This window comes from Barbus barbus, assembly GCF_936440315.1.
Source record: "Barbus barbus genome assembly, chromosome: 18".
Taxonomy (NCBI): domain Eukaryota; kingdom Metazoa; phylum Chordata; class Actinopteri; order Cypriniformes; family Cyprinidae; genus Barbus; species Barbus barbus.
Window position 1 is genome coordinate 8,450,584 of NC_136746.1, and position 25,042 is coordinate 8,475,625.

The following is a 25,042-nucleotide window of genomic DNA, read 5'->3' on the forward strand; positions in this document are numbered from 1 at the left end:
TTCAGTCGAAAGCTTGCCCTCTTTGACCTGCTGTTAATGACGTTAAACTGAATGCAAGTAGCAAACTGTCTGCCTAACCACAATGTAAACAACAACAACAGTGAAATAAGGATGTGCGGTTTATTTTTCAATCATGTTGCATTGCCTACTATAGCAACATAGACTCGCAGTACTTTCAGAACAGTCACTGGATGGTAGAAAAGTGAAACCTTTGCATTTAAAGTGAAAATAAGACAAAAGACCCTCAAATCATGCAGAGGTGTGTTATAAAATGTCTGGTATAAATAAATATAGTTATCAAGAATAATGCATTGAGGTTTCAGTCACCAGAGAAGAAACCATGAGCCAGAGAAAGATAACACAGAGGTCAGCTTTTCACAATTCAGTGAAGAAAGTGCATGATCGATCAATCGATAAATACAAAAATCACAACAACTAAAAAAACACATGCAAACTAAAATTTGATTTTTCTGACCTACTGCATATGTCAGGCATTATAGGTGAAAAATATTCATATTTTACCATGAAAAAAAAAAAAAAAAACATGTGTAATTGTCATTTCAAATCTCGGTGCATTATGCTCTGCTATGGATACATGCATTTCTGCAAAAGAAGGTATTTCCTTTTGGAACACTCTGTGTCAGGAATGTGCTGCCTACGTAGGCAGCTCACTAGATTTTGGAACAGAGCCCAAGTGACACAAGGAGAGGAGAGGAGAGAAAGAGACTGCAACCTTTAAAGGTCTGGTTTGTAAACCACTTCCTAAAGTCTGCGCTCTTTACAGCTCTATAAAGCTCTCATTAGAGCAGCCTCTGATGCAGCGCTGCAGGGACACGCGGCTCACAGGCCCTGCTTGTTTATTCCTTAGAAAGCAGCACAGCTGGAATAAACCCTGGGAATTTCACTCGAGACAAATGCATGTGTGTTAAGACAGACAGTGAAAGCGTATGCGTGTGTGACGCACATAAACGTATCTTTATTTAGCTAAGCCTCTGTGTTTAAGATAGACCATCTAATAAAACTTTTTTTCTTCATGTCTAACTGAAACAGCCCATACAGGGCTAACTTTAGCTCAAAAGCCAATGTTTCAAACACACATGTTGTGACTTCAGCTATGTAAAATACACACACACACAAACACACCACATCCTGTTTCAACCGCTAATGCACACACTCTGGTCTGAACTTAGGCCAGGGTGGTGTCATGGTAACAAGGTGGGTCAGCTACGACTGCAACCTGGCCACATGCTGCATACTAGCAACACACACACACACACACACAAGCTCTGACGTGGGCAAATATGGTTGCAGTTAAGCTCAACCCTGCATACCTTCAATATGGATTAGAGTCTTCCAGGCAAAACACTTCCAAGATGTCCATAAATGCAGTCTGTCGAGCTTAAACCAGCTTTAACCGCTCGTTTGTCATTACTTATGTTCACAAATGAATGTAAACTGATATAAATTTGCATATTATGTATAATGCGCTTGAGTGTGTTGCATAGGGCCATCATAACCACAAATGCTGAAAACACACACACTACATTACTGTATTTCTTCAGCTAATTTGTTTATGTATAACGTAAATAACATTCAGATCATGAAAACAGGAAACATTTTTTTTTTTGTATTGTGCACTAGATGACTAAGGTCAGCCAATAAAAGTCTTAGGACCAAGCAAACTCTCTGATCATATTCTGATGAGTCCAAGCAAACACAAATTAACAAAAGTTTCTTCTTTGCGGGGGAAAACAGTCAAACAAGCTACTCCAAAAAAGGCATGTTTAAAGAGTACAAATGAAATTACCTAAGCGAGAAGATGGTATCAGATGCTAGCCTTGTTTATAAACTTGAGTGCAACTGAAGTCATTACTTGTCAAAATATGTTTTCTAGAATGGTTTAAAGACTTTTGTCTTGATTCGTTTCAGTGTTTAACTAAGATCTGTGTCATTTGTTTTTCAAACTCTGATTTGACTCCTTTGATCTAGTCCAAACAGACCACCGAAAACATTGCTCTGAGTGCTTTGTTTTGACCGTAATCGTTGTTTTAATGGCAAGAAGCACATCAATTCATTTTTTTTATAGTTGCACAAAACAAAAAATCTAAATGTAAAACATGTTTGAAAAGCAAACGAATCCAAGAAACACAAACAAACCCCACTTACACCAATGAATTCGGAAGAGCACAGCTACTAAAACTCAGATTAGATAAACAAATGTGTGTTTGATAAACAAATTAAAGATTATACAACTCTCTTGTTTTAGGTACACACACAAAAGAAAAAAAAATATGGTGCATGATTTACACTTTGGGTAAATAAACATGAAATATTGAGATAGATAGACTGACTTTCTTGGGAAAACATACTGCGATAATTTATTGTATGTATAAAGCAAATATGTCCCAAATTACACTACTGGGTGTAATTGGTTTTTAAAAATAAATTAATATTTTTATTCAGAAATGATGACAGTAAAGACTTTTGCATTGTAACAAAAATCTTTAAATAATTGTTGTTCTTTTAAACTCTCTAGTCTCTATTCAAACAATCCTGAAAAAGTATTTCCACAAAACTATTAAGCAGCACTGTTTTCAACAGTGATAATAATAAGAAATCAGCATATTAGAATGATTTCTGAAGGATCATGTGACACTGAGGACTGGAGTAATGATGCTGACAATTCAGCTTTGTGTCAAAGGAATAAATTACATTTTAAAATATATTCAAATAGACAGTTAAGAAGTTATTTTAAATCATAATTTTTCACAACATTACTCTTTTTACTGTATTGTTGATCAAATAAACGTAGTGGTAGTTTTAGAGCCTTACACTTAACTTGTACTCTGAAATCTAGAAAGGTATCCATTTAGAAAGGTAAAATATCCATTTCCTTTTAAAAGCATGCGAATTCATAGCAAAAAAGTATGTGAGATGGGTGCACCTTGCATTTTGGAGAATGCAGTCAGTCTTCTGTGCAAAAAGAAAATTTGCATACTGTGCACAGTATACACACTCTATGCTGCAGAAACAGTGAGATAGTATGCTATTCAGAACATAGCCACAGTACACATATTGTAAACAAAAAGTCATAAGAGAACGGCATGTCAAAATGTTTGACAAGTACTCGCACAAGACTCACAAAAACACATAAGGAAGAGAAATTGAACAAAACAACAAGCAATAGCCGAGTGACCATGCAGGATGAAGATGGCTGCCATACAAACACATAAAACTAAAGACAAACACATTGAGATGTTGGACAAGCTGGCGGCAGGGTTATCCAAAAAGTAAACTGTCCTGACTATGGGGAATAAATCCAGACCGAAGAGTCAGCGTTATTTCATTGCGATTATACTGAGTTTCAGTGACAGTGTTTCTTTAAAAAAATCCCAAGGTAACGCCATGGTCAGCTGACCTGGGAGCACATGGGCTCTTTGAAGTGTGAGGTAGTCCAACACACTGGCTTGTGTCATTACGGCCCGCTTGATTTCCAATTAAGTCCAATCAGAACACAGATTAATCACAACAAACCCTGATCTCATGAGTGAGCCATTATTGTTTTTCAGCAGGTCAGTGCCACGCCTGTTTAGTCATTCCTCACTCCATCCGTGACCTCTCTGCATTCAATCCCAGAATGCATCAGGACATTCTTGCAACAGCTTGCGCTCCACTGGTTTGGATGAGATTAGGGAGCTGATGCAGAGCAGTCGCCGCAGCAGGAGGTCCCATCACGGCCCACCCGCCCTGTCCTGCGGTGGCCAGGGATCAGAGGTCATGGTCAACCGGGCAGCGATGGAGAGGGTGTGAATGTGTGCAAGAATTGTGTCAACGTTTGTGCGTGCTTGGGCAAGATGTTGTTAGCATTCCCTCAACTACGGAAAAGATAAACATGCGTCGAAGTGCGTTAACCCCTGTGCGTCAGCTCCAATGCCTGTCAAGAGTTGAGGCTATCAGTACAAGGGAAGAGTTGAAACCACGAACAAAAGAGTAAGTCTTTGCGAGGGTGGATAAACGTGGGATGAGGATAGAAGCAGAACACAAACAAACAAAGGCCATCAGGGAGTTAGGAGGAACATCCAGAACATTTAAGGGGCTGGAAGGTGTCCATGCGCTGTAGTCCAACATACAACAGAGATTAATGACTGGAATAGAGGCTTGGAAGGAGAACAAGCACAGAACTTCAGTGCCCCCTAGTGAACAACCCCTGACAGAGCAGGATCACACAGAACTCGCCTCAAGATCGATTCACATTAAGTGAGCAGTGGCAAGCCTTGCATCAAAACAATGCATTGTAATGGAATGCTTGCATCAAGTCTTAACACTTGCTTTGCATCTTAAATGCCTTTCCTTTTTGGTATCACAAATGTCTCTTCTCAATCTTTTCTCTCAAACCACCTGGCCAACTTGACACTTTATGCCAACTTATTTGCAAATATATCAAATTACATTAGTATCATGGGTTGCAATAGCATTTTGTTTGTTTTTTCAAACAGTGAAGGTATTGAGTCACAGATGACCGGACAAGTTAGTACACTGTAACAATTGTAACTTCTATTCTGTCAGAAAACTCTATTTTGACAGTTGACAGACTGCAGAAAAAGTTGACACTGCAGAAAATATTAAAGCAAACTTTTAGTACATTTACTATGAGCAACTTCAAAGTTGACACTGAGTTCTTGCAGTTTAATATTTTATCAAACTACCAGGCTGAGTTTGCTCACTGATCACCCATAATCCCTTGCACTTGAATCATTTTAGTTTTTAGTTAAAACATGGGGACTTACGAGTACATGCAATTATTTGCCATTTAAAATGTGCTTTGTTTAGTTGTTTTTTTTTTTTTTTGCCTTTTATTACTATAGGACAGTATCGAGGCACTATATGTCAGCACACTGCCCATACAAGGCTATCGGTGCCGACCTGTTCTGTTTAAAAAGTCATGTTTTGTTTATTAGGGTAGTTGTCACTTTGGTGAAGTTTCTTTAAATTTTAAAGAGCAAGTTTTATGAAGTTAATTTGGTGCATAGAAACAACTTTATTTGACCTTTTGCATTTGTGCAAATAACTCCTACACATGTTAAGCAACCTTTAATTGTTTAGTGGAAAGGTCGGCCAAAATAAGATTGTTTTACCGTCAAAATGTGCAATATTAATACTGTAGTCATTTATCGATACCGATATTAGGGAGTAAAAAAAAAAAAAAGAAAGACTGCTATCGATATATTATAGTACAGTATAGTCAAAAGTTTGGTCTAACTTCGTATTTGTGGGTCCAAAATTTTGACTGGTACTGTATATAGAATACAGTATATGCATAAATAGAATTTATATATACACATACATGCCTCATTCATGAAACACGAGCAGAACGAATTTGTGTAAATCGTTCGTAAAGCCGTTCTGATGTAAAATTTCAAAGTTCGTATTTTCAAAACGTTAGTTGGTACCAAAGCGTTTTCAAGCGCCGCCAGCTGGCCGTTTTCAGAAGAGCACCTGACATTTTTCAGCTAAAAAACGCTTTGGTGGACACACGTTATTGAATATTTATTGTTACACATATGGCCAATAAGTCTTTTTTGCATTTATGGAGCCAAACTTGAGAAAGTTGACCAGAATATTCCACTGCGTTCCTGGACACGAAATTTGCGTAGCTGTAGGCGGGGATTATGCTAATTGTGAATGAACGTGCATGAGCGCCCTTTTTACGAGTGATTGGAACTCATTAACATACACGGTTAACTATCAAATCGGACATTTACTAAGGGCAAATTAACCATCCATTCATCACATCATCATGCAAAACTAAGAATTAGAATCATTGTAATGTGACGATCAAATATAGGTGTGGGTGGGTGGAGGGCGGATCATTTATTTGAAGTAGCAGACTAAAGTTAAGTTTGAGCTCATCCGCGCATCTCTACACTGACCTGAGGCTCCAGTAGCAAACAATAGAGTGTGCTTTGCTGGACAAACAAAGTAATTACACCATTTAGTAGCATTTAATCTGCATTATATGTTCTGTAAAAAAAATTATAATAAATTAGCCATATTTGCCGATACATCTTGCGACAGGCTCACATCAGCCGATAATATCAGCAAAATTATATATCGGTCAGGCTCTAATATATATTTTAGCATATTTGCAGATACATCTTGCGACAGGCTCACATCAGCCAATAATATCAGCAAAATGATATATCGGTCAGGCTCTAATATATATTTTAGCATATTTGCCGATACATCTTGCGACAGGCTCACATCAGCCAATAATATCAGCAAAAGGATATATCGGTCAGGCTCTAATATATATTTTAGAATATATTAAACTTTGATTCACAAGTTTATAAAGTTTATAAAACTTGTTTTATTAAGTTTGCTGAAAGCAGAGACCAATTTTAATTGTTAAGTTGACAAGTAATTCTTCTGTAAGTTGAGCTGAAGTTAAAAATTAAGTTAAATTCAAAGTTTAAAAAATAAAAAAGTAATGAAACGGTTTGATTTAAGTCTTCTTAAAGTGTTCTCAACTAGTGTTTTTTTTTTTTTTTTACAGTGTAGTTGGGAGTGGTACATAAAACAACTGAAGTCACACCTGTTCTTTTTGGAGTGCTCATCTTTTCCCTTCTTTACCCCGAATATCCGCGTAATCAGAGTGCTGAACAGGAGAGTCGAGGAGTTCCTCACCTAGAAAGAGGACAGGATGGAGAAACTGACATTAGAGCAAACCCTCCCTCCATGTACATTTATCATTCACGCTTTGACCCACAATATTACATTAAAGAGGTCAACTTCAACTCAAATCTTAAAAATGTGGCGCTTGTGGTTACTCCAAACATCAGCATGCTGTGCACACAGACAGACAATTAAAACAAATATTGCAAACAATTGAAACGAAAATATAAAAAATGCGATGAGCTGTTTCATAGAGTATATCGCTACACTATTGACAACAAACAATGGACTGACAATGCCTGTAAAACTTCCCCCAAATTCTGCTAATAAAATTTGAAAAGTAGAAAATGCTCATGAAAACTAAATTGTGACTGTTTGCACAAACACTTCAAAGGGATAGAAGTGACATAACATCGTACAGACATAAGTTTGAAAAAAAAATAATAATAATAATAATAATAATAATAAATATATAAATAAATATATATATATATATATATATATATATATATATATATATATATATATATTTTTTTTTTTTTTTTTTTTTTTTTTTTTTTTCAAACTTATGTCTGTACGATGTTGTCACTTCTGTGGCACATAAAAAATTAAATAAAAAAAAACATTGAGAAATGCGTCAGTGTTATTTTGTGATCATACAATGGAAGTCAATGAGCTCCAACGTTCTTCAAAATATCTTCATGTTTCACAGAAGAAAGGAAGTTATACAGGTTTGGAACAACTTGAGGGTGAGAAAAACTTTCATTTTTGGGTGGATTATTTCTTTAAATAGACCTCAGGGGGAAAGTGTAATAAAAAAATATGATATGACCTCTTTAACATGAGAGAGTAGTGAGTCAGAGCACATGATGATGGCCCTCGAGACGATTGCAATGCAAAAATTGGTCTTGGAACTCAAGGGTGTACAAGAGTCACAAAGTCCACGTCATGCAGGATTTGCAGGGTCTGATGACATCTTGTTCCAGAAACAGTAAAAGGCCTTCAAATCACAATCTTTTGTGGCTAAAGTAATGCTGGACACACCAAACTTAATGTTCAAAGTGTTACTGCCTCATGATCACATTTTTATCTCAGCTTAAGAAACATTCCTCACAGACTACAAGAAGACTGTGTGTTTCCTGTGACTGACCGACTGCTGCATTCTGGGAAGGATTATGCCTACTGTACTGTACAGTAAAGCCTGCTGGCTGGAGCGCTGCGGTAAAGAGGAAAATGGCTACGGTAGCAGATCTTTTAACATCCTGAGAGTAAGGAACGAGTGGGGTGGGGGGACTCAAAAGGAATGAACTGATAAGAAAATGAAGTGAGGAGAGATGTATGAAGAGACATAAAAGCAGATAGACAGGTATGAAGGAGGAGAGCACAGGAATGTGACCGGGAGTTATTGCCATCGTGACCTGTAGTAGCTGTGTCGCCCATGTGGAGGTGATCAAAGCAAGCAATCTAGGGCAATCGGCCAAGACCACCACACAGCTGTGTGAGAGTGTGTGTGTGTCCGCACATACGGCTCCTTGTCCCTAGTGTTCTCATTCACTTTAATTATTAACCTGTATGTGTATGTGAGGAACAGTGAACAAATGAGTGTGAGAAAGGATGAAGAGACGAGCAACACTGGAGAGAGAATTATATACACTTTAAGCCCCTTTTACAAAATAATAAAACAAAATATACGTTTAGTTGGTGCAATGCATATATATATTTGGATGCTTCAAGTCAAACTCTAAAATATTTAAATGTCATTACATTAGATACAAAATATGAAATCAAGTGCTAACAAATGACCCTAGAGCTTTTCTATTTGTATTATGAGCCAACTGATTCTGAGGGAGTATGCTATATTTTTGCCCAAGATCATCATGAAAATAGAGTTATTTTGCCCTTTTTATATAACTTAATATAAAATTGCATTTTTTTTTCAGACTGATTGAATAACGAGAAAATATTACAGTTAATACATATTTGTTCATTCTTCATGCTGAAAATAGAAAGTAGAGTCAAGTGCATTTAATTTTGTGATACTGTATTCAATGCATTATAATACTGCCAATGTTAACTGTTACGCCTGTAGAAATGGCAATGCATTAAAGCATGTAACAAACAAACCTTCAAATATTATCATGCATTTTAATTTTGGTTAGAATCATTTATAAAAAGATATAATTCATTGCACTGTACATTATGCATACCTTTATAATGTGTTACCACTATATCTAATAAAATGGCATGATGGTACTTTGATGGCACTTCGAGATCATATCTTTTTGTATAAAATTGACATTGTATAAAAATAAGTAAAAGGGTATACTCACGGCCCACACAGGAGAAGTGAAACCCAGGATAGCAGCTTGCATGCCCTCTGACACAAACGGCACAATGTTCTCCCCCAGACGCGTGTCTCGATACAAAGCCCTCAGGATGTTCAGAGCGTGGACCTGTATGTACATAAAAACAAACAAAGACTCATTACATATGCCTGATTCTACTCATATTTTCCTCTTAGAGATGAAGTGTGTGTGTGTCCACCTGTGGCACAGAGCTGCTCTCAGTATCTCCATCATTAGAGGGCATAGCCAATGCCGTCAGAGATCTCATGGTCATCTTCAGGAGTCCACAGCTGGATGATTTGGGCTCAGAGGACAGCAGGGCCTACAAAGAGACAACATTATTACAGTTATCACTTACAACGGAAGATTAAGACGCAAGTTAGGTTCCCACACAATTGACATGGTTTGTAATGACATGAGGCTGAGTAAAGAAGCTTCAATTTTAGGTGAACTGTCCTTTAAGCTGTATTTCAGACAACACATTCCTTTGAGAATGGGACAGTGAATGACAGCATGACAGAGGAAAAATGACTCACAGTGTGTAACCGAATACGGCCTCTGTTCTTTTGTCCTCGTGCCAAAGGGTGTGAACTCATCGTGCAAGACCACCTTTTCCGGAACACACCGCAGTAATGTGCGCTCATGCCAGGTGTTGAGTCTATCCATCCACTCCCTGTCTTATTCTTCCCTAAAACCCTCTCATTATCTTGCGTTTCAGATCCAAAGCTCATTTTTCCTTGACTTCAGTATTCAGCTATTCTGATCTCTCAGAGGACTGTCCACTAGGGATGATCTCCATCATAAAAACTATATGGAATCAATTACTGCTCTGCAGATGTTCAAGTAACACTAATGAAACTAATTCCTGGCGGTGGGAATCTTCAGAGATTGTCAGGTTATTACTTGTGTAAGTATGATTGTTTTGGAGGTACTATGCAACTAATACACACACATACATTTGTGGGGAATTTTACAGTTAAGTACCTCTAGGCATTAAAAGTTTCACCAAAGTAATTTTATGTTCACGCAGCTCCTGCTAATAGATTCTGCACCAACACTATTATAAGAGCCGCCTTCTTCTTGAAAACAGTTGTACTGCCTAATACATTTGTGGAAACTGTGATGCAAGTTAAATGAACAGCATTTATTTAAAAGAGAAATCTATGAAAATATAAAAGTATTTAGTGTCACTTTAATTCTACCCAATACCTAAACTTAACTACCTTACTAACTATTAATAAGCAGCAAATTAGTAGTTAATGGCTTGTTAATAGCGATAATTGGACCTTAAAATAAAGTGTGACCAATATGGTCATGCAGAATGTGTTTTATAAGCACTAATGAACAGCCAATGTTAATAATAGGCATGCTATAAGCAACTAGTTAATAGTGAGAATTGGTCCCACTCCATTCTTTTGTCATTATAAATACACTGTAGAATACCCTATTTACCTATTAATACTGCAACTTGTATACAGCAAAAAAAAAAAAAAAAATTCCCCATTGAAATTTATGAATTCAGTTTTGAGTTAATATGAGAACGTCTTCAAACATCGTTTTGTTTTGTGTGTACTTAAATGACAGAAACACTCGTGATTTGGGGTGTAACGGTACACAAATATGACGGTTCGGTACGTACCTCGGTTTTAATTTTTAAAATCAAATATGAGCAAAATGCTCTTCTCTAGACTTAATTTCTCTGGTGAACTAACGAGCTGTAATTTTAAAAAAAAATTTCCCCAGGTTTTAATTTTTTTATTTTCAAGGGGTCATCAGATGCCCATTTTCCACAAGTTGATATGATTCTTTAGGGTCTTAATGAAAAGCCTATAACATACTTAGGGTAAAAAGGTGTTTTTTACACTACCATTGAGAAATTTTAACCAATCAAAATCAGCTCTGTTTTTAGCAAGCCATTCTAGTCCATGTTGCTTTAAATGCTAATGAGCTCTGCTGACCCTGCCCCTCTCTTCCGTGGGGTGTTTACTTCAGCTGCGAAACTGGCTAACTAGCACATTATTAAGAAAAGCGATTTGCAAAGATTCATTAAAAAAAAAAAAAAAAAAAAAAAAAAAAAAACTTACACTCACTTCTTCTGTAGATGAAGCTGGATCACAAATTATTCGCGCGAACATAGGGTGTTTTCACACTTGCCTCATTTAGTTTGGTTGAATCGCACTAGAGTTCATTGTCCCTCTTGGTGCCGTTCATTTGGGCAGGTGTGAATGCAGCAAATTGCACTCAGGTGCGCACCAAAAGTGGACCAAACAAGCGTACCGACACCTCCTTGAAGACGTGGTCTCGGCTCGATTGCAAACGGACTCTGGAGTGGTTCGCTCGTGGTGAGAAAGCAATCCAACTCAACGGACCAAGGAACCAAGTGGTATCATATAATTCATAACGGGAAATATGTTATATAAAAAGCAACAGTCAGTGTCTTTTGTGAATGCGAGTGAGAATTTGTGAGAAACTTTGATTTTGTTAGTGACTATACTTGTTATTGCAGTTGAAAACCAAAGAGCACCTCTTCATATTAAAACGTTGTGTAATTAATTGCTCTTCTCTGTGCATTACAAGCATGCTGTCTGGACGAAGCCTCGATTCCCGCTGGATGGATGGATGGATGTATGCATACATGCATGCATGTATGTATGTATATATATATACACACGATTCCAGCCACTACATACATATAGTGTAAATATAATGAATGATAGATAGATAGATAGATAGATAGATAGATAGATAGATAGATAGATAGATAGATAGATAGATAGATAGATAGATAGATAGATAGATAGATAGATAGATAGATAGATAGATAGATAGATAGATAGATAGATAGATAGATAGATAGATAGATAGATAGATAGATAGATAGATAGATAGATAGGAGCATAATGACGGCTACATTCGTTTTGCGTTTGCCAAGACAGCTATAAGCAAACTTCTCAATACATCTTGATGAATGATGCAAAGGAACGTAAACAGGTGAACTCTGACCAATAAGAGGACAGCTTTACTCACATGTGACTTGCATAAACACAGTTTGGTATGCTTTGCAATGTTGCCGTGTGAAAGCGAATCGAACCAAGAAGAAAATGCAACAATGTAATAAATTAATCCCTGTTTCAGAACAAAGCAAATGATCTACAGGTCTGAAAGCACCCATAGACGCATTTAGGCAGATTGGGTATCGGCGCATTCCCTTAAAAACTAAAGTAACGTTAATCCTCTGCATCTTCAGCAGCTCAGATGTTGGCAATAAACGATGACTGCTATGTTCATTATTACATCCAACAACAAAAAAACCTCAATCGCTTAATCGGAGACATTCTTGTCTTCCACTGCACCGGAGTCTACACAATGGCAGACAGCTCTCAGCTCACTCAGGGCGGGTCTAAGGTAAGACGGCCTTGTCAATCAACTATAGTGGGAGCGGCCTGCACAGAACTGCGTCATTCTGACAGGAACAGTCTGATTTGAGAAAGGGGATTTTAAAATAGGAATTAAAAAAACAAAAACACTGGGTGGATTTTTATCATAGGATGGATGTGTACACACACTTCCAACACACATTTATGTTCAAACAACTTGTAAAGAGAATTTTGCATCCGATGACCCCTTTAAAAGTTGTAATTGCAGTGTAACGTACGTTCTGTATTGTGCTGTACATTAAAGAGAAATGGATTACTGGGTGGGGTAAATGTAGGGCGGGGACTTGGTTTTATCCATCGGTTGTTGGTTGGATGGAGACAGATCTGAATGTGAGCTTGCACGTGATTATAAAGTAAGAAAGGATTGGTGTTTAAGCAGACTAAATGATCAGAAAAAGTCTGACATGACATGCATGGACAAACCATTCACAAATAAAATGAAAAAGATGTATTAAGAAAATAGTGCGGGAATTTCTAATTGGTCAACTTTAAGTTTAGAAATGTATACAAGAGGAAAGTGCTATTGTTTCTTTAGGAGTAAATGTTTAATTTGGAAGGATAAGAATTCTAGTGGTCTGTGCTGTACATAAAGGAGGCCCAAGGTACTAACCTGTATATAGAAGGGTATTCCTGCACTGCGGCGGGTCGCACACAGTTTCGAGGAGGGGTCACTGGATTTCACTTCCTCAAGAACCTCCTTCAGCCAGTGTGCTGGCAGCTGCTGGAGCGTAGCGCTCCCACTCCTAACACACACACACACACACACAAACCCACATAAGACCTTCTTGTGGAATTCTGAACAAGACATTTGCTCCCAGGACTGTTGGTATACAAGTTTTGTGTGGTTCCCAGTGTCTCTCAGACATTTCTGTTTATGTTTTCTCTGATGTGATATTATCCACAGTTTTAAAAGCACATCCAAATGTGATCTCAAAGCAAAGACTATAAAATTAATTTAATTTAAACACTCAGACTAGGAAAATGTCAGACTAGAGCCAAGTTATACTACAGAGGAAAAGTTGTGAAGATAAACATAAATTTTTATAAATGGTCGTTGTGTAATCATACAAAGACTTACTCTGTTGTCAGTCATGGTTTCCAAAAACAATATTACGCAGCACAACTGTTTGATAATAATTCGATATATTCTTGAGCAGCAAATCATTATATTAGACTGATTTCTGAAGGATCATGAGACACTGAAGACTGGAGTAATGATGCTGACAATTCAGCTTTGATCACAGGAATAAATTACATTTTAAAATATACTCAAATAGAAAATAGTTTTTTGAAATAGTAAAACTTTTCCATGATATTACAATTTTTACTGTATTTTTGGTCAAATAAATGCAGCCCTGGTCATTACTTCTTACCAAAATCATAAAAGATCCCAAACCTTAACTGTAGCAAATGCAACAGGAAAATGATTTTACTCACAAAAGGCATGATTAAGAAAAGAAATCTCAGTAAGCCACACCATTTAAGCAATCATTCATGTTCGTAGCACAAACAGTATAGGATGAGTTACACAACGATTAATATTTCATCTTAAAAGTTTGTTCAAAACCCTATTCTAAAGTATGAGCAATAATAATAGAGATGCTTGCCTAAGTAAGCACTGTAATTACACTGCAAACCTCGGTTGAATACACACACAAACACATAGCAGGAGCTGCCCAAGCGTGTGCAGGATGCCCACTTTGAGAGCGGAGAAAAATGCGAGGCTCTCGTTATGAAAAATACCGTTATACCAGACACGCTGGACCGGACAGGCCAGATCAAACAATCCAAACCACACAGAGCGCCCTGGCACACACACACACACACCTCACTCAGTAATACACTACCCCAAACACAAGGAGAAACCTTCAAAAGGCAGGCATCGAACGCCCCACAATCAACACCTCGTAACGGGCTTAGTGGTTGCCGGTGGAGCCGTGTAATCACACAGCAATGTTTTTCCTCCAGAAGCACCTCTGAGTCTCCATACAGACACAACTGCTAATCCAGGCCCATCCACCACAATCGCTTCCTCAGGGATTTAATTTTTTTTTGCCATCTCAGGTTCGAGCATTTGTTTGCATGCCTGTTTTTTTAATAGATAGGGATGCCAGAAAAATGACAGTAAAATTATAGGCAAAAAAAGAAAAACAGACCACCCACTTGAGCACAACATCTCAAAGGCTAGTCAGTACTACACACTAATACAAACCATATTTACGAACAGGTCTGGCTTCATTATGGTATGTAGTGCCCACTTTTCTTTTATTCTCAGATACGCAGTCCAAATAACTATCCAGTTTAATCTAGTTCAATTTTTGTTTTTGCCCAAGCAATTAAAAGCACACAATACACCTACTTTTCGATATTTCTCATAAGCTGAGGGAGGTTGGCAGCACCAACATTGCGATTAACATGTAGTGCTTGCCTCAAGTCGTATGGATGTAAATGACGAAACAACTGGTTGTTGATATTTATGCAGCAAACATTAACCAAACTCACTTTCAAATTTGAGTTGCGAGTCTTGATAATGTAAACGAGTCTCTTCTGTTATTGTATAATGCTTTTGATTAACAAAACTATGTATCACTCCTAACAGACTAGACAACAACTACGCCCAGTGTTATTTTTGGATTATTTTGTGAGTAGTTACAATTATTATTTTCAATTAGCTTTTTAGTTTTCATTTTAACTTTCTATTTTTAAATAATTTTAGATGACTGTCTTTTCCTCATTTATTTTTTGTATTAAAATATTTCTAAGCAGTTGCAATTTATTAGGATTTCAGTTTCAATATTATTCCAAATGTTCAGAGTTTCTGAAGGTTTTATGAAAGTAAACTGAAGACTTTTTAAAGCCATTTTAAGACAAAAAAAAACAACATTTAGGCTTGAATACCTCTGCTCCAAACCACAATAATGTGAAAGTAAATGTTACTGTATTTCTGCTGCAAACAAAAGTGATGCTCATCAGTATTTTTGTCTTGTTTTTAAGATACATTTACTTGAAAAGCTAAATTAAATGAAGTGTGTTCATAATTCAAAAGTTTTCATACCTCATTGACATATTTATGTTGTTTTAAGCATAAACTCGCATAATTCTGTTGAGTTTTAAGACTTAATTTTACATTTGCATGTTGAGTATCTGGATTTAAAGATATGTGTATTGGGAAAACAAAAATACTGATGAAGATTTTATTTTTATTTTTTTGCAACATGTAATGCCAATGAATTGGATTATTAAATGAATTAATTTATTTTAGTTTAATTTAAGATTTTTTACAACCTTTTAGACCAACTGAAAACCTGATTAGTACTTAAACTTATTTCAGATATTTACCAAGGCAACATTTCAATTTTTTTGTTTTTTTTTTACTAAATAAATATTTCTAAATTTAATTTTAGCTTTATTTCAATTTACAAAAATATTTAATAATTTAAGTTTATGATAATAACACTGGATACTGTTTTCAAATTTCAAAAGACTGTCATGAAAACGAAGTAGAGAGGCGAATTAAAAGCAGAAGAGGAAAGCAGAAGGCAGGAATGGAGTCAGATCATTAAAGACGCTCCCTCAGCAACTCCACAGCAGCAGAAGCGATCTGATGTCCCATTCATGTCACACTCATGGCAGCGAGCGAGCCAATTTCCTCAACCTCTGCACAGAGACAACATTCCAAAGCTCATTAAATCTCACATTTCCAGATGTTAACAGTTTCACTTCCTGGTTATTTGAAGCTTGTCCTTCAGGAGCTGTGCTGGTTTCCAGCCCAGCAGCTGAGAGGGAACAGGGATGAGGAGGACTGTACTCCTTCAGGTATGAAGCATTATTGCCAAGCACAACATCAGGGGCTCTGGTGGAGCTGTCTATGACTGCCTCATTAATAAAGATGTGCACTTGTTCGGACTAAGGCCTTTGGGTTGAAAACATCTTGAATTTTGTAATGACAACGGGCCTATTTTACTGGACAGAGAGCTGATGAGCCTGGACGTGTGTTTTAATCATTATTATATAACCGCTGGGATAGGACGAGCAATCTGATCGGCTTAGATCTCTCACCTGCAGAGCATCTCAGTGAGCCGAACAAAACCCACGTAGGCCAGTTCAAACGCCCCCCTGTGACGAGACTGCAGCAGCTGCTCCCGAAAGTACTTCCCCACACCTTCCACCTGACAGAAAGAGGGGCACAGAGATTAAGACAGACATGTGGAATTGAACAATCAAATTAAAAAGATAAAATTTTGCACATACTGCCACAGTTAGGTTTCTTGAACCCGTGTGTGTGTGTGTGTGTGTGTGTGTGTGTGTGTGTGTGTGTGTGTATGTATGTATGTATGTATGTATGTATGTATGTATGTATGTATATAGAGAGAGAGAGAGATTTTTTTTTACTTTTTGTTTGTTTGTTTTTTCTCAGCACAACAATACAGGATTTATTACTTCCATATAGCACCACTAAAATGTCCACTACATCATTTTCAGATAATATCTAAAATAATTAGACATCACAATTTGAATCTACTAAACATACTGAGTAAATTAGGGAATTCCGTGTAATTATACACACTTTTAGAATATAACAGACTCATAAAAATAAATTATGTCAATGAAATTAAGCAAATTATAACCATTTTATTTTTTATTAATTCATTAAAATGAAACTTTTCTACATTAAATGTTATTTTTTTTAAATATATTTATTAAACATTAAATGTATAGACAGAACATTTTATTTCTATATATGTGTGTGTGTGTGTGTGTTCTGTCAATACATTTAATTTTTGAAAATGAAAACAAAAATAACAACTTTCTCCTCTACGTCACTCTGGCACCATTTTGGAGAGCATCACGACATATGCGCGCACTTTCCTAGCATGTAAATAACGTATGTTGTTCTGTGTCAACAGCACCTTGAGGGTACGTTGTTTACGTTCAGATCAAAGCGTAAACAATGTATCCGCGTGACGCAGCTGACACAGAACAGGATGCGTTGTTTACGTTGTGATACTCTCCAAAACGGCACTAAGGTGACGCAGAGGAGACGAATTGTTGAATAAAGTTGTTATTTTTGTCACATGGATTACTTTACTGATCACCTTGCTACGTTTCTGGACCTTGATCGGGTCTATGGGAGGGTCAGAGAGCTCTCGGAATTCATCAAAAATACCTTAATTTGTGTTCTGAAGATGAACGAAGGTCTACAGGTTTGGAACGACATGGGGGGGGGGGGGGGGGTTAATTAATGACAGAAATTTCATTTTTGGCTGAACTACCCCTTTAATGAATATGCCTTGAAAAACAGACAGATGTCCAGCCTGGCTCTCAAATCAAAACAAAACGGCTCCTCCCACAGGCGGCCAGCGGTTAAGGTCCACATGGCAGCAGAGCAGCTATTTACATCGTACTCCAAACGCTTCAGCTTCTGCAGGACTTTATTTAGGCAAACACTTTCTGTTTGCAGTTTCGCCCACACCCCCCACCACCACTAAACTTTGCTTACGCTCCACGTGCGCCGAGACATTTCCCAATACAGCCAGCTAATTACACGTCAGGTCAGTGACCTAAATAGAAGCTTTCCCTGCACGTTGAGCACTAAGAGGAGTTAACACAAGTCTAATGCTGTTGTTTGCTGGTTGTTTTGATTTCAAGCTCAAACTTTCTATGGATTAGGACATTCTGGTTAAACAGGTATTGAGAAAAATACAAACAAATACCACCAATGGTGTGATCAGCAAATTATGAAAGACTGGATGCAGAGTGCAGTTAACTAGCAGGTTGAAAATTATTTTGACCAATACAAGTCAGTAACAAGTAATTCTGGTTGGTCACAACTTACAAATGGATCCCATCAAACAAGGGGGAAAAAATACACACTGACAAGCATACAGACAGGCAGAAACCTTGTATCTCCATATTTAGCCTTTTTTTTGGGTCACTCTTTATGTCTGTCTGCTGGTTTTACAAATATTTAACCAAAGAAAAGTATTAAAAAGTGCTTGTGTCCTGTGTGAACCAGTTGTTTAAGCACAGCATTTCCTTTACTCATAAAACAATATATGTCTATAAAGACGGAAAAGAGTGTCTTAATCTAGCATTAACTAGGTAATCATAGACAATACTGTCTTAAAGTGATAGTACACACAGACCGACTGTAAGTTGATGAAAACAAAGTGATGCTCTTATTGCCTCAGATGCAGCTTTTCTAATGATGGACAAAATGCATATCTGTGACATTCCCTGGTCAAAAACCTCATAACACCATTTAAGCTTGCTTGTAGTTAAATGCTATTGATACATGCAAGTGTCTGACAATATGTAAAGCCACAAAACCAACTTTGATGACACAGTTTAATTATTTAGAAACTACAGGGTGTTCATTTCCTAAAAAGTAGCAGGTTTTAACAAACAAGGCTTCTGCACAACAGTGACGATATACAGCTCATGGTTATAACGTTTTGTAATAATGATGTATTATTTTATTAAATAATATAAAGTAATTATATAAGACTTTAATTTAACTCAATTTTAATGATACTGAATTAAAAAATAATATATATATATTTTATTTTTTTCCTGACTCATATTTTCGGCTGTTTTTTTCTTTCAGCCGAAAACCAAAAATGCTATTTTTGGCCAATTATTTTTGGCGGCAGAAATTTTGGCACATCCCTAGTTATAATATGTCAATGATTCTTTCAAGAGCATGTTTGTGTACAGGTTTGGTACAACATAAACTCTGAATCCTATAGCAAAACCATGGACCTAAACCACGAGTCAAGTGACAAGCGTCTTTGATCAAACATACTGTATACAGTTGAGAAAAACAGTATTTACATAAAGATTATATGAAGGATAAAGGTGCATTAGTAAAAGTTTGACGGAAAACAAGTTCTACCATCTGCTATTAACAGTGTAGTGATGTATAAAGCTCATAAAAAGAGTCACTTTCAAACCAGTGTTAATGATATACTAACATAGTATTTAATAATATTTTCAATTAGCTTCTATTTATTTTGTTTTCAGTTGTCATTTTAATTTAAGTTTCAGTATTTTTTCGTGAATGTAATTTTATTTTTTTTATAGTTCTATTTAGCTTTAATAAATATAATTTTTTTAAATTAATTTAGCTGTCAATCGATTAAAAAAAAAAAAAAAATCGCATATTAAATCACAAATTTAGAATACTAGGATTTCCCTGTAAATGTGTTGAAATAAAGGAATGCATGACAGGATCTGTTTCATTAAACTAGTTTTTCACATCTCCGCCAGGAATGAGACATAATCCTTATTATTCTTTTGTTTTAATTCAGCCATTATACTGACAATAAAACGTTTACCAAGCCACATCGCTTCAATCCCAGTACACATTTACCCAACTATTATCAAAAGTATTTCTAAATAAATACTTCATAAGGTCGCAAGATAATGTTTTGTTGTATTATGATAAGATGCATTATGAAGAAGAATTGGACATGTTCTGCAGATGCATTAGAGCTAACATTAGCATCATGCTACATAAGACAATTCAATTCAATTTATGAGATTAATAGTACACTTTTACTCAGAACTCACTTTAAACCACCATCGAGTGTTTGTAATAACTTCCTTTTGCGATCACATGTGTATACTTTGGGCGGCCGCGGTACATTATAAAAGTAGCCCAAAAAACCGCAACCTACAGCTCTGTAATTTTTACCACGACTGCATTTTCAAAATAGCCCAATTGTGCGGGAAAACCGCAACCCTGGCAACACTGGTTCACTGTACCCTTATCACATATGAGTATACATATCTCTCGTACACTGTCGCTCTCTCTCTCGGACACACTCCCTCTCCTTCGCGCACTCTCTCTCTCTCTCTCTCTCTGTCTCTGTCGGACACACTCGCTCTCTCTCTCCGCGTTCGCTTCACTTTTGTCGAGCCCGGCGCCTCATAATCACACAATCCCTGCGTCCCAATGTGTATACTATCAACCCTATCTGCTCTAAATGGTATTGAAAATTACTAATATCACATAGAATTTAGGATGGATGCTGGCCATGGAAGAACTGGGATGTTTTCAGCTTCCAGGAATTGTGTACAGATCCTTGCAACATGGGGCCGTGCATTATCATGCTGCAACATGAGGTGATGGTCGTGAATGAATGGCACAACAATGGGCCTCAGGATCTCGTCACGGTATCTCTGTGCATTCAAAATGCCATCAATAAAGTGCCCATACCATAACCCCACCACCACCATGGGCCACTCGATCCACAACGATGACATCAGCAAACCGCTCACCCACACGACACCATACACGCTGTCTGCCATCTGCCCTGTACAGTGAAAACCGGGATTCATCCGTGAAGAGAACACCTCTCCAAAGTGCCAGACGCCATCGAATGTGAGCATTTGCCCACTCAAGTCGGTTACGATGATTAACTGAAGTCAGGTCGAGACCCCAATGAGGACGACGAGCATGCAGATGAGTTTCCCTGAGGTGGTTTCTGACAGTTTGTGCAGAAATTCTTTGGTTATGCAAACCGATTATTGCAGCAGCTGTCTGGGTGGCTGGCCTCAGACGATCTTGGAGGTGAAGATGCTGCATGTGGAGGTCCTGGGCTGGTGTGGTTACACGTGGTCTGCGTTTGTGAGGCCGGTTGGATGCATTGCCAAATTCTCTGAAATGCCTTTGGAGACGGCTTATGGTAGAGAAATTAACATTCAATTCACGGGCAACAGCTCTGGTGGACATTCCTGCAGTCAGCATGCCAATTGCACGCTCCCTCAAAACATCTGTGGCATTGTGTTGTGTGATAAAACTGCACATTTTAGAGTGGGCTTTTATTGTGGCCAGCCTAAGGCACACCTGTGCAGTAATCATGCTGTCTAATCAGCATCTTGATATGCCACACCTGTGAGGTGGATGGATTATCTCGGCAAAGGAGAAGTGCTCACTAACACAGATATAGACAGATTTGTGAACAATATTTGAGAGAAATAGGCCTTTCATACACACACACACATATATATATATATATATACACACATATATATTAGTGCTGTCAAATGATTACATCGCATTTAATCGCATCCAAAATAAAAGTTATTGTTTACATAATATATATGGGTATACGGTGTATATTTATTATGTGTATATAAATAAAAACAAATGCATGTATATATTTAAGAAAAATAAGTTATGTTTATATATTAAATATATTTATATATAATATAAAATGAGAATATAAATATAAATGTATATACATGTAAATATTTTCAAAATATATACTGTATGTGTGTGTATTTGTATAGACATAATAAATATACACAGTACAAATAATATATTATGTAAACAAAAACTTTTATTTTGGATGCTATTAATCGCGATTAATCATTTGACATCACTAATAGGATATTAAGAACAGATCATGTTCCATGAAGATATTTTGTAAATTTCTTACCTCAAATATATCAAAACTTCTTTGATTAGTACTATGCATTGCTAAGAACTTAATTTGGAAAACTTTAAAGGCGATTTTCTCAATATTTAGATTTTTTTTGTACCCTCAGATTCCAGATTTTCAAATAGTTGTATCTCGGCCAAATGTTGTTCTATCCTAAGCTTATTTATTCAGCTTTCAGATGATGTATAAATCTCAATTTCGGAAAAATTACACTTAAGACTGGTTTTGTGGTCCAGGGTCATATTATTGCATTCGATAATTTCACCCATGAAAAATTGCAAAGCCGTGCTAAAAGTATTCATTTATAATCACTATCAGCTCTCAGAACAGTTCAAGCTAATGCAACCAACTTGTAAACAGAGTGAGGCGCTCCAACAGCACTTAAAGCTTATAAGGGCCCTGGATTATCCAAATTGCTCACAAGACTCTCAGCTCAGCCCAAAGGGGACGGAGAGACCCCCATCTTAACCAAAGCCATGGGAGAGCCAGACAGACCCAACTTTAGCTCCGGATTAGCCCATCTATGCAAACCAAACATGATCTCGAAACAAATGAAAAGGACCACCAACTTTCTTTCTCAAAGGCTACCTACGCAATAGAAACTGTCAGATTTGATATTCAAATGACCAGAGTATGACTTCTTCGGGTACCACAATGATCCCCTACCGAGAGGCAGTTTCCTCTCAACTCAAGGAATTATCCATCACTGGGATGTGACTAACTGTTTGCAGTTGCCATGGCTCCTCCGCAGTCCGAAAACATGTGCCGGGTTTCCACAGAGACGGAGGACATAACAGGATGCAGGACACACACGTTTGGGAAACAGAAATTTTGCTGTCATAAACACACGCTCGGCCCGATCCCTCCGAAGAAATGCGGTCTGGAAAAAGATGTAGTACGAGGCATAAACACAAACCGCAAACACAAGCCATGTGGACCCCGGCAGCATCATTAGATCATCCTTTATATAACAGGCGAATATGCCATGGTGACATTACTGAATAACTCCACTCCATCTGTTAAAGCGCTGAGGTCATTCAGCAGGACAGAGCAGGGAAAATAACAATCGCACCGACACATAAACGCGCTCGCCGAGGCCCATTCTGAAACCTTCGCACAGATATCAAGTAACAGTTCTTAGGATTTATTGCTTCATTTTTCTGTATGTGCAAAGATCTTGCAAAGTCTGCTCACTCCCTCGCTAATTTCTGGATTTGGAAAATATAGCGATCTATCACGAAAAACAAAGTGGGAACATTTGATCAAGCTGTCTGGTTTTGGCCGAAGCTATGCTCTTAGCTTAAGACATCAAAAACTAATTTAAGAGTTTAAACCTTCTGCCTCTTAAACTGAAAAGCTGCTCTCCACAGGATGTGCTACAAAAGAAACCCACAATCATATTGGGTCAGATGCCTTAAAATTGAGTCAGAGCTTCAAAAATGACATGCAATGGCCATATGTATGCAATATATTCTTCTCAAGTCATGCATTCGTTTTGTGTGAGAAAGAGTTTGAAATTTAACCTGCTACTCACTAAAAATCTCTGAAAAGCCTCTAATGTACCTCTCAAATCTTATTTGCACTTTTGCATTTCCACTTCATCGGTTAAAAGATCTTATGATTTTACACAAATAATGGCTTGCATTTTGGCTTCAGACTGTGAAATTAAAATTAAAACTAAAGTGTCAACTGAAACTACATTAAATACATTTTAATGACTCCAAAACTACCTGAAGTAAAATAAACATATCCAAAAAAATATATATTTGATACATGGTATATTACCGGTATAAAAACCTACAACCATTAAACATGAAATGCTTAAATTAAATAAAACGATGCTAAAGTACAAAAACATAAAGCTTTATAAAACAAATTAATTAAAAAACTAAAAGAAAACAAAAAAAAGTCTAATTAAATTAAAAAAAACTTCTTAAAACCACTCATTTCAGTGTTTTGTTTTTAAGCTCAACAGCATCTGTTCCTATTCATTTTCATTGTATGGAAAATATCTGACTAATATCTCCTCTTCTTTTCCACAGAAAAAAATGTGTTTGTAACAACTCAAGGTTGAGTAAAAGATGATTTTTGGCTTTAAGGGCAGTAGGTTTCAGGACACGGCCTATTTGAGAGAGGAAATTTTTACTTTACACCAAGCTATTTTTTATTTTTTTGCCCTGTTCAACGTACACGGTTGCAAACTGGTACAAACACGTTCACATTGTACTCTAAGTGCTTGTGGCTTTAAGTCACCCATGAGATTTTGAGCATATACCAGGATGTAGGAAGTGTTGATGTTTATGTATCGTACTGGCACACAGGACCAAGGTGCTGCCAGAGACTCAGGTGTAAAAAGCTGCTGAATGAGTTCTGTGTGAAGTGGTTCGGCTCTTCAGGGAAAAAGGAAGCCATTTGAAAAGAATGCAGGATAGGAAAGGTAGTCGGCCCATTAAACAGCAGGCTGGTCTGAAATGAAAGCTCTATGCTAAGAGGGCACATGTTAATTGTAGACGGGCACAGCAGGAGACAACATATACATTCACATGGTTTAAACTACTGCCGACGGAAAATAACTGCACTGCTAAGCGCAGGCAGCTGGTGCTTTTCACTGTCCTGAACCATATGGAGCAAAATCATATACCATACCTCATTTTAGCCAAATACAAAGGCATCTTATGTATGTCTTATGAGGCTGTGATGGATAGATTTACAATCTTTACAATGGCACTCACTGTATAAAGGTCCTAGATTATGTAATTTTCACAATTCTCACTTTTTAACCCTTTCATGAACGGTGTCCACTACAGTGGACAGATATTTGGAAGCCGTTTTGAACCATTTAAGTTGTAGCACCAGGTCCCAACCACAAACTGGCGAACCACCAACGTGTTGTCTATGATTTCATTTAATTATTGTCTTAGTATATCTTTTTTGTTTTGAGATATTGCATAATATATTCAAAAAGGCGGAGGAAAGAGGAGATGCACCAAGTACCTCAGGAATAAGTGTTAAATCATGTTATTCTCAGAAAATCAGACAGGTACAAAAAATATTTTTCACCTAAATAGGATGTCAGAAATACTTTCATCCAGATTTTAATTAATGTTTCTTATAATTTTTTTTCTGTAACAGAAAATAT

The 25,042-nt window shown here is 37.0% G+C and overlaps 1 protein-coding gene across 1 annotated transcript in view; it reads right to left on the reverse strand.

Annotated features, from left to right (window-relative positions):
• LOC306884461 (tRNA (32-2'-O)-methyltransferase regulator THADA-like) overlaps positions 1–25,042 on the reverse strand; it is a 93,108-nt gene that overhangs the window by 56,298 nt on the left and 11,768 nt on the right. The window contains exons 22-26 of the mRNA XM_079440333.1: positions 16,514–16,623; positions 13,065–13,197; positions 9,217–9,339; positions 9,003–9,125; positions 6,593–6,684 (exon numbers count right to left, since the gene is read on the reverse strand). Of these exons, the coding sequence (XP_079296459.1) occupies positions 6,593–6,684; positions 9,003–9,125; positions 9,217–9,339; positions 13,065–13,197; positions 16,514–16,623 (581 nt within the window). The remainder of the gene's footprint in view (positions 1–6,592; positions 6,685–9,002; positions 9,126–9,216; positions 9,340–13,064; positions 13,198–16,513; positions 16,624–25,042) is intronic.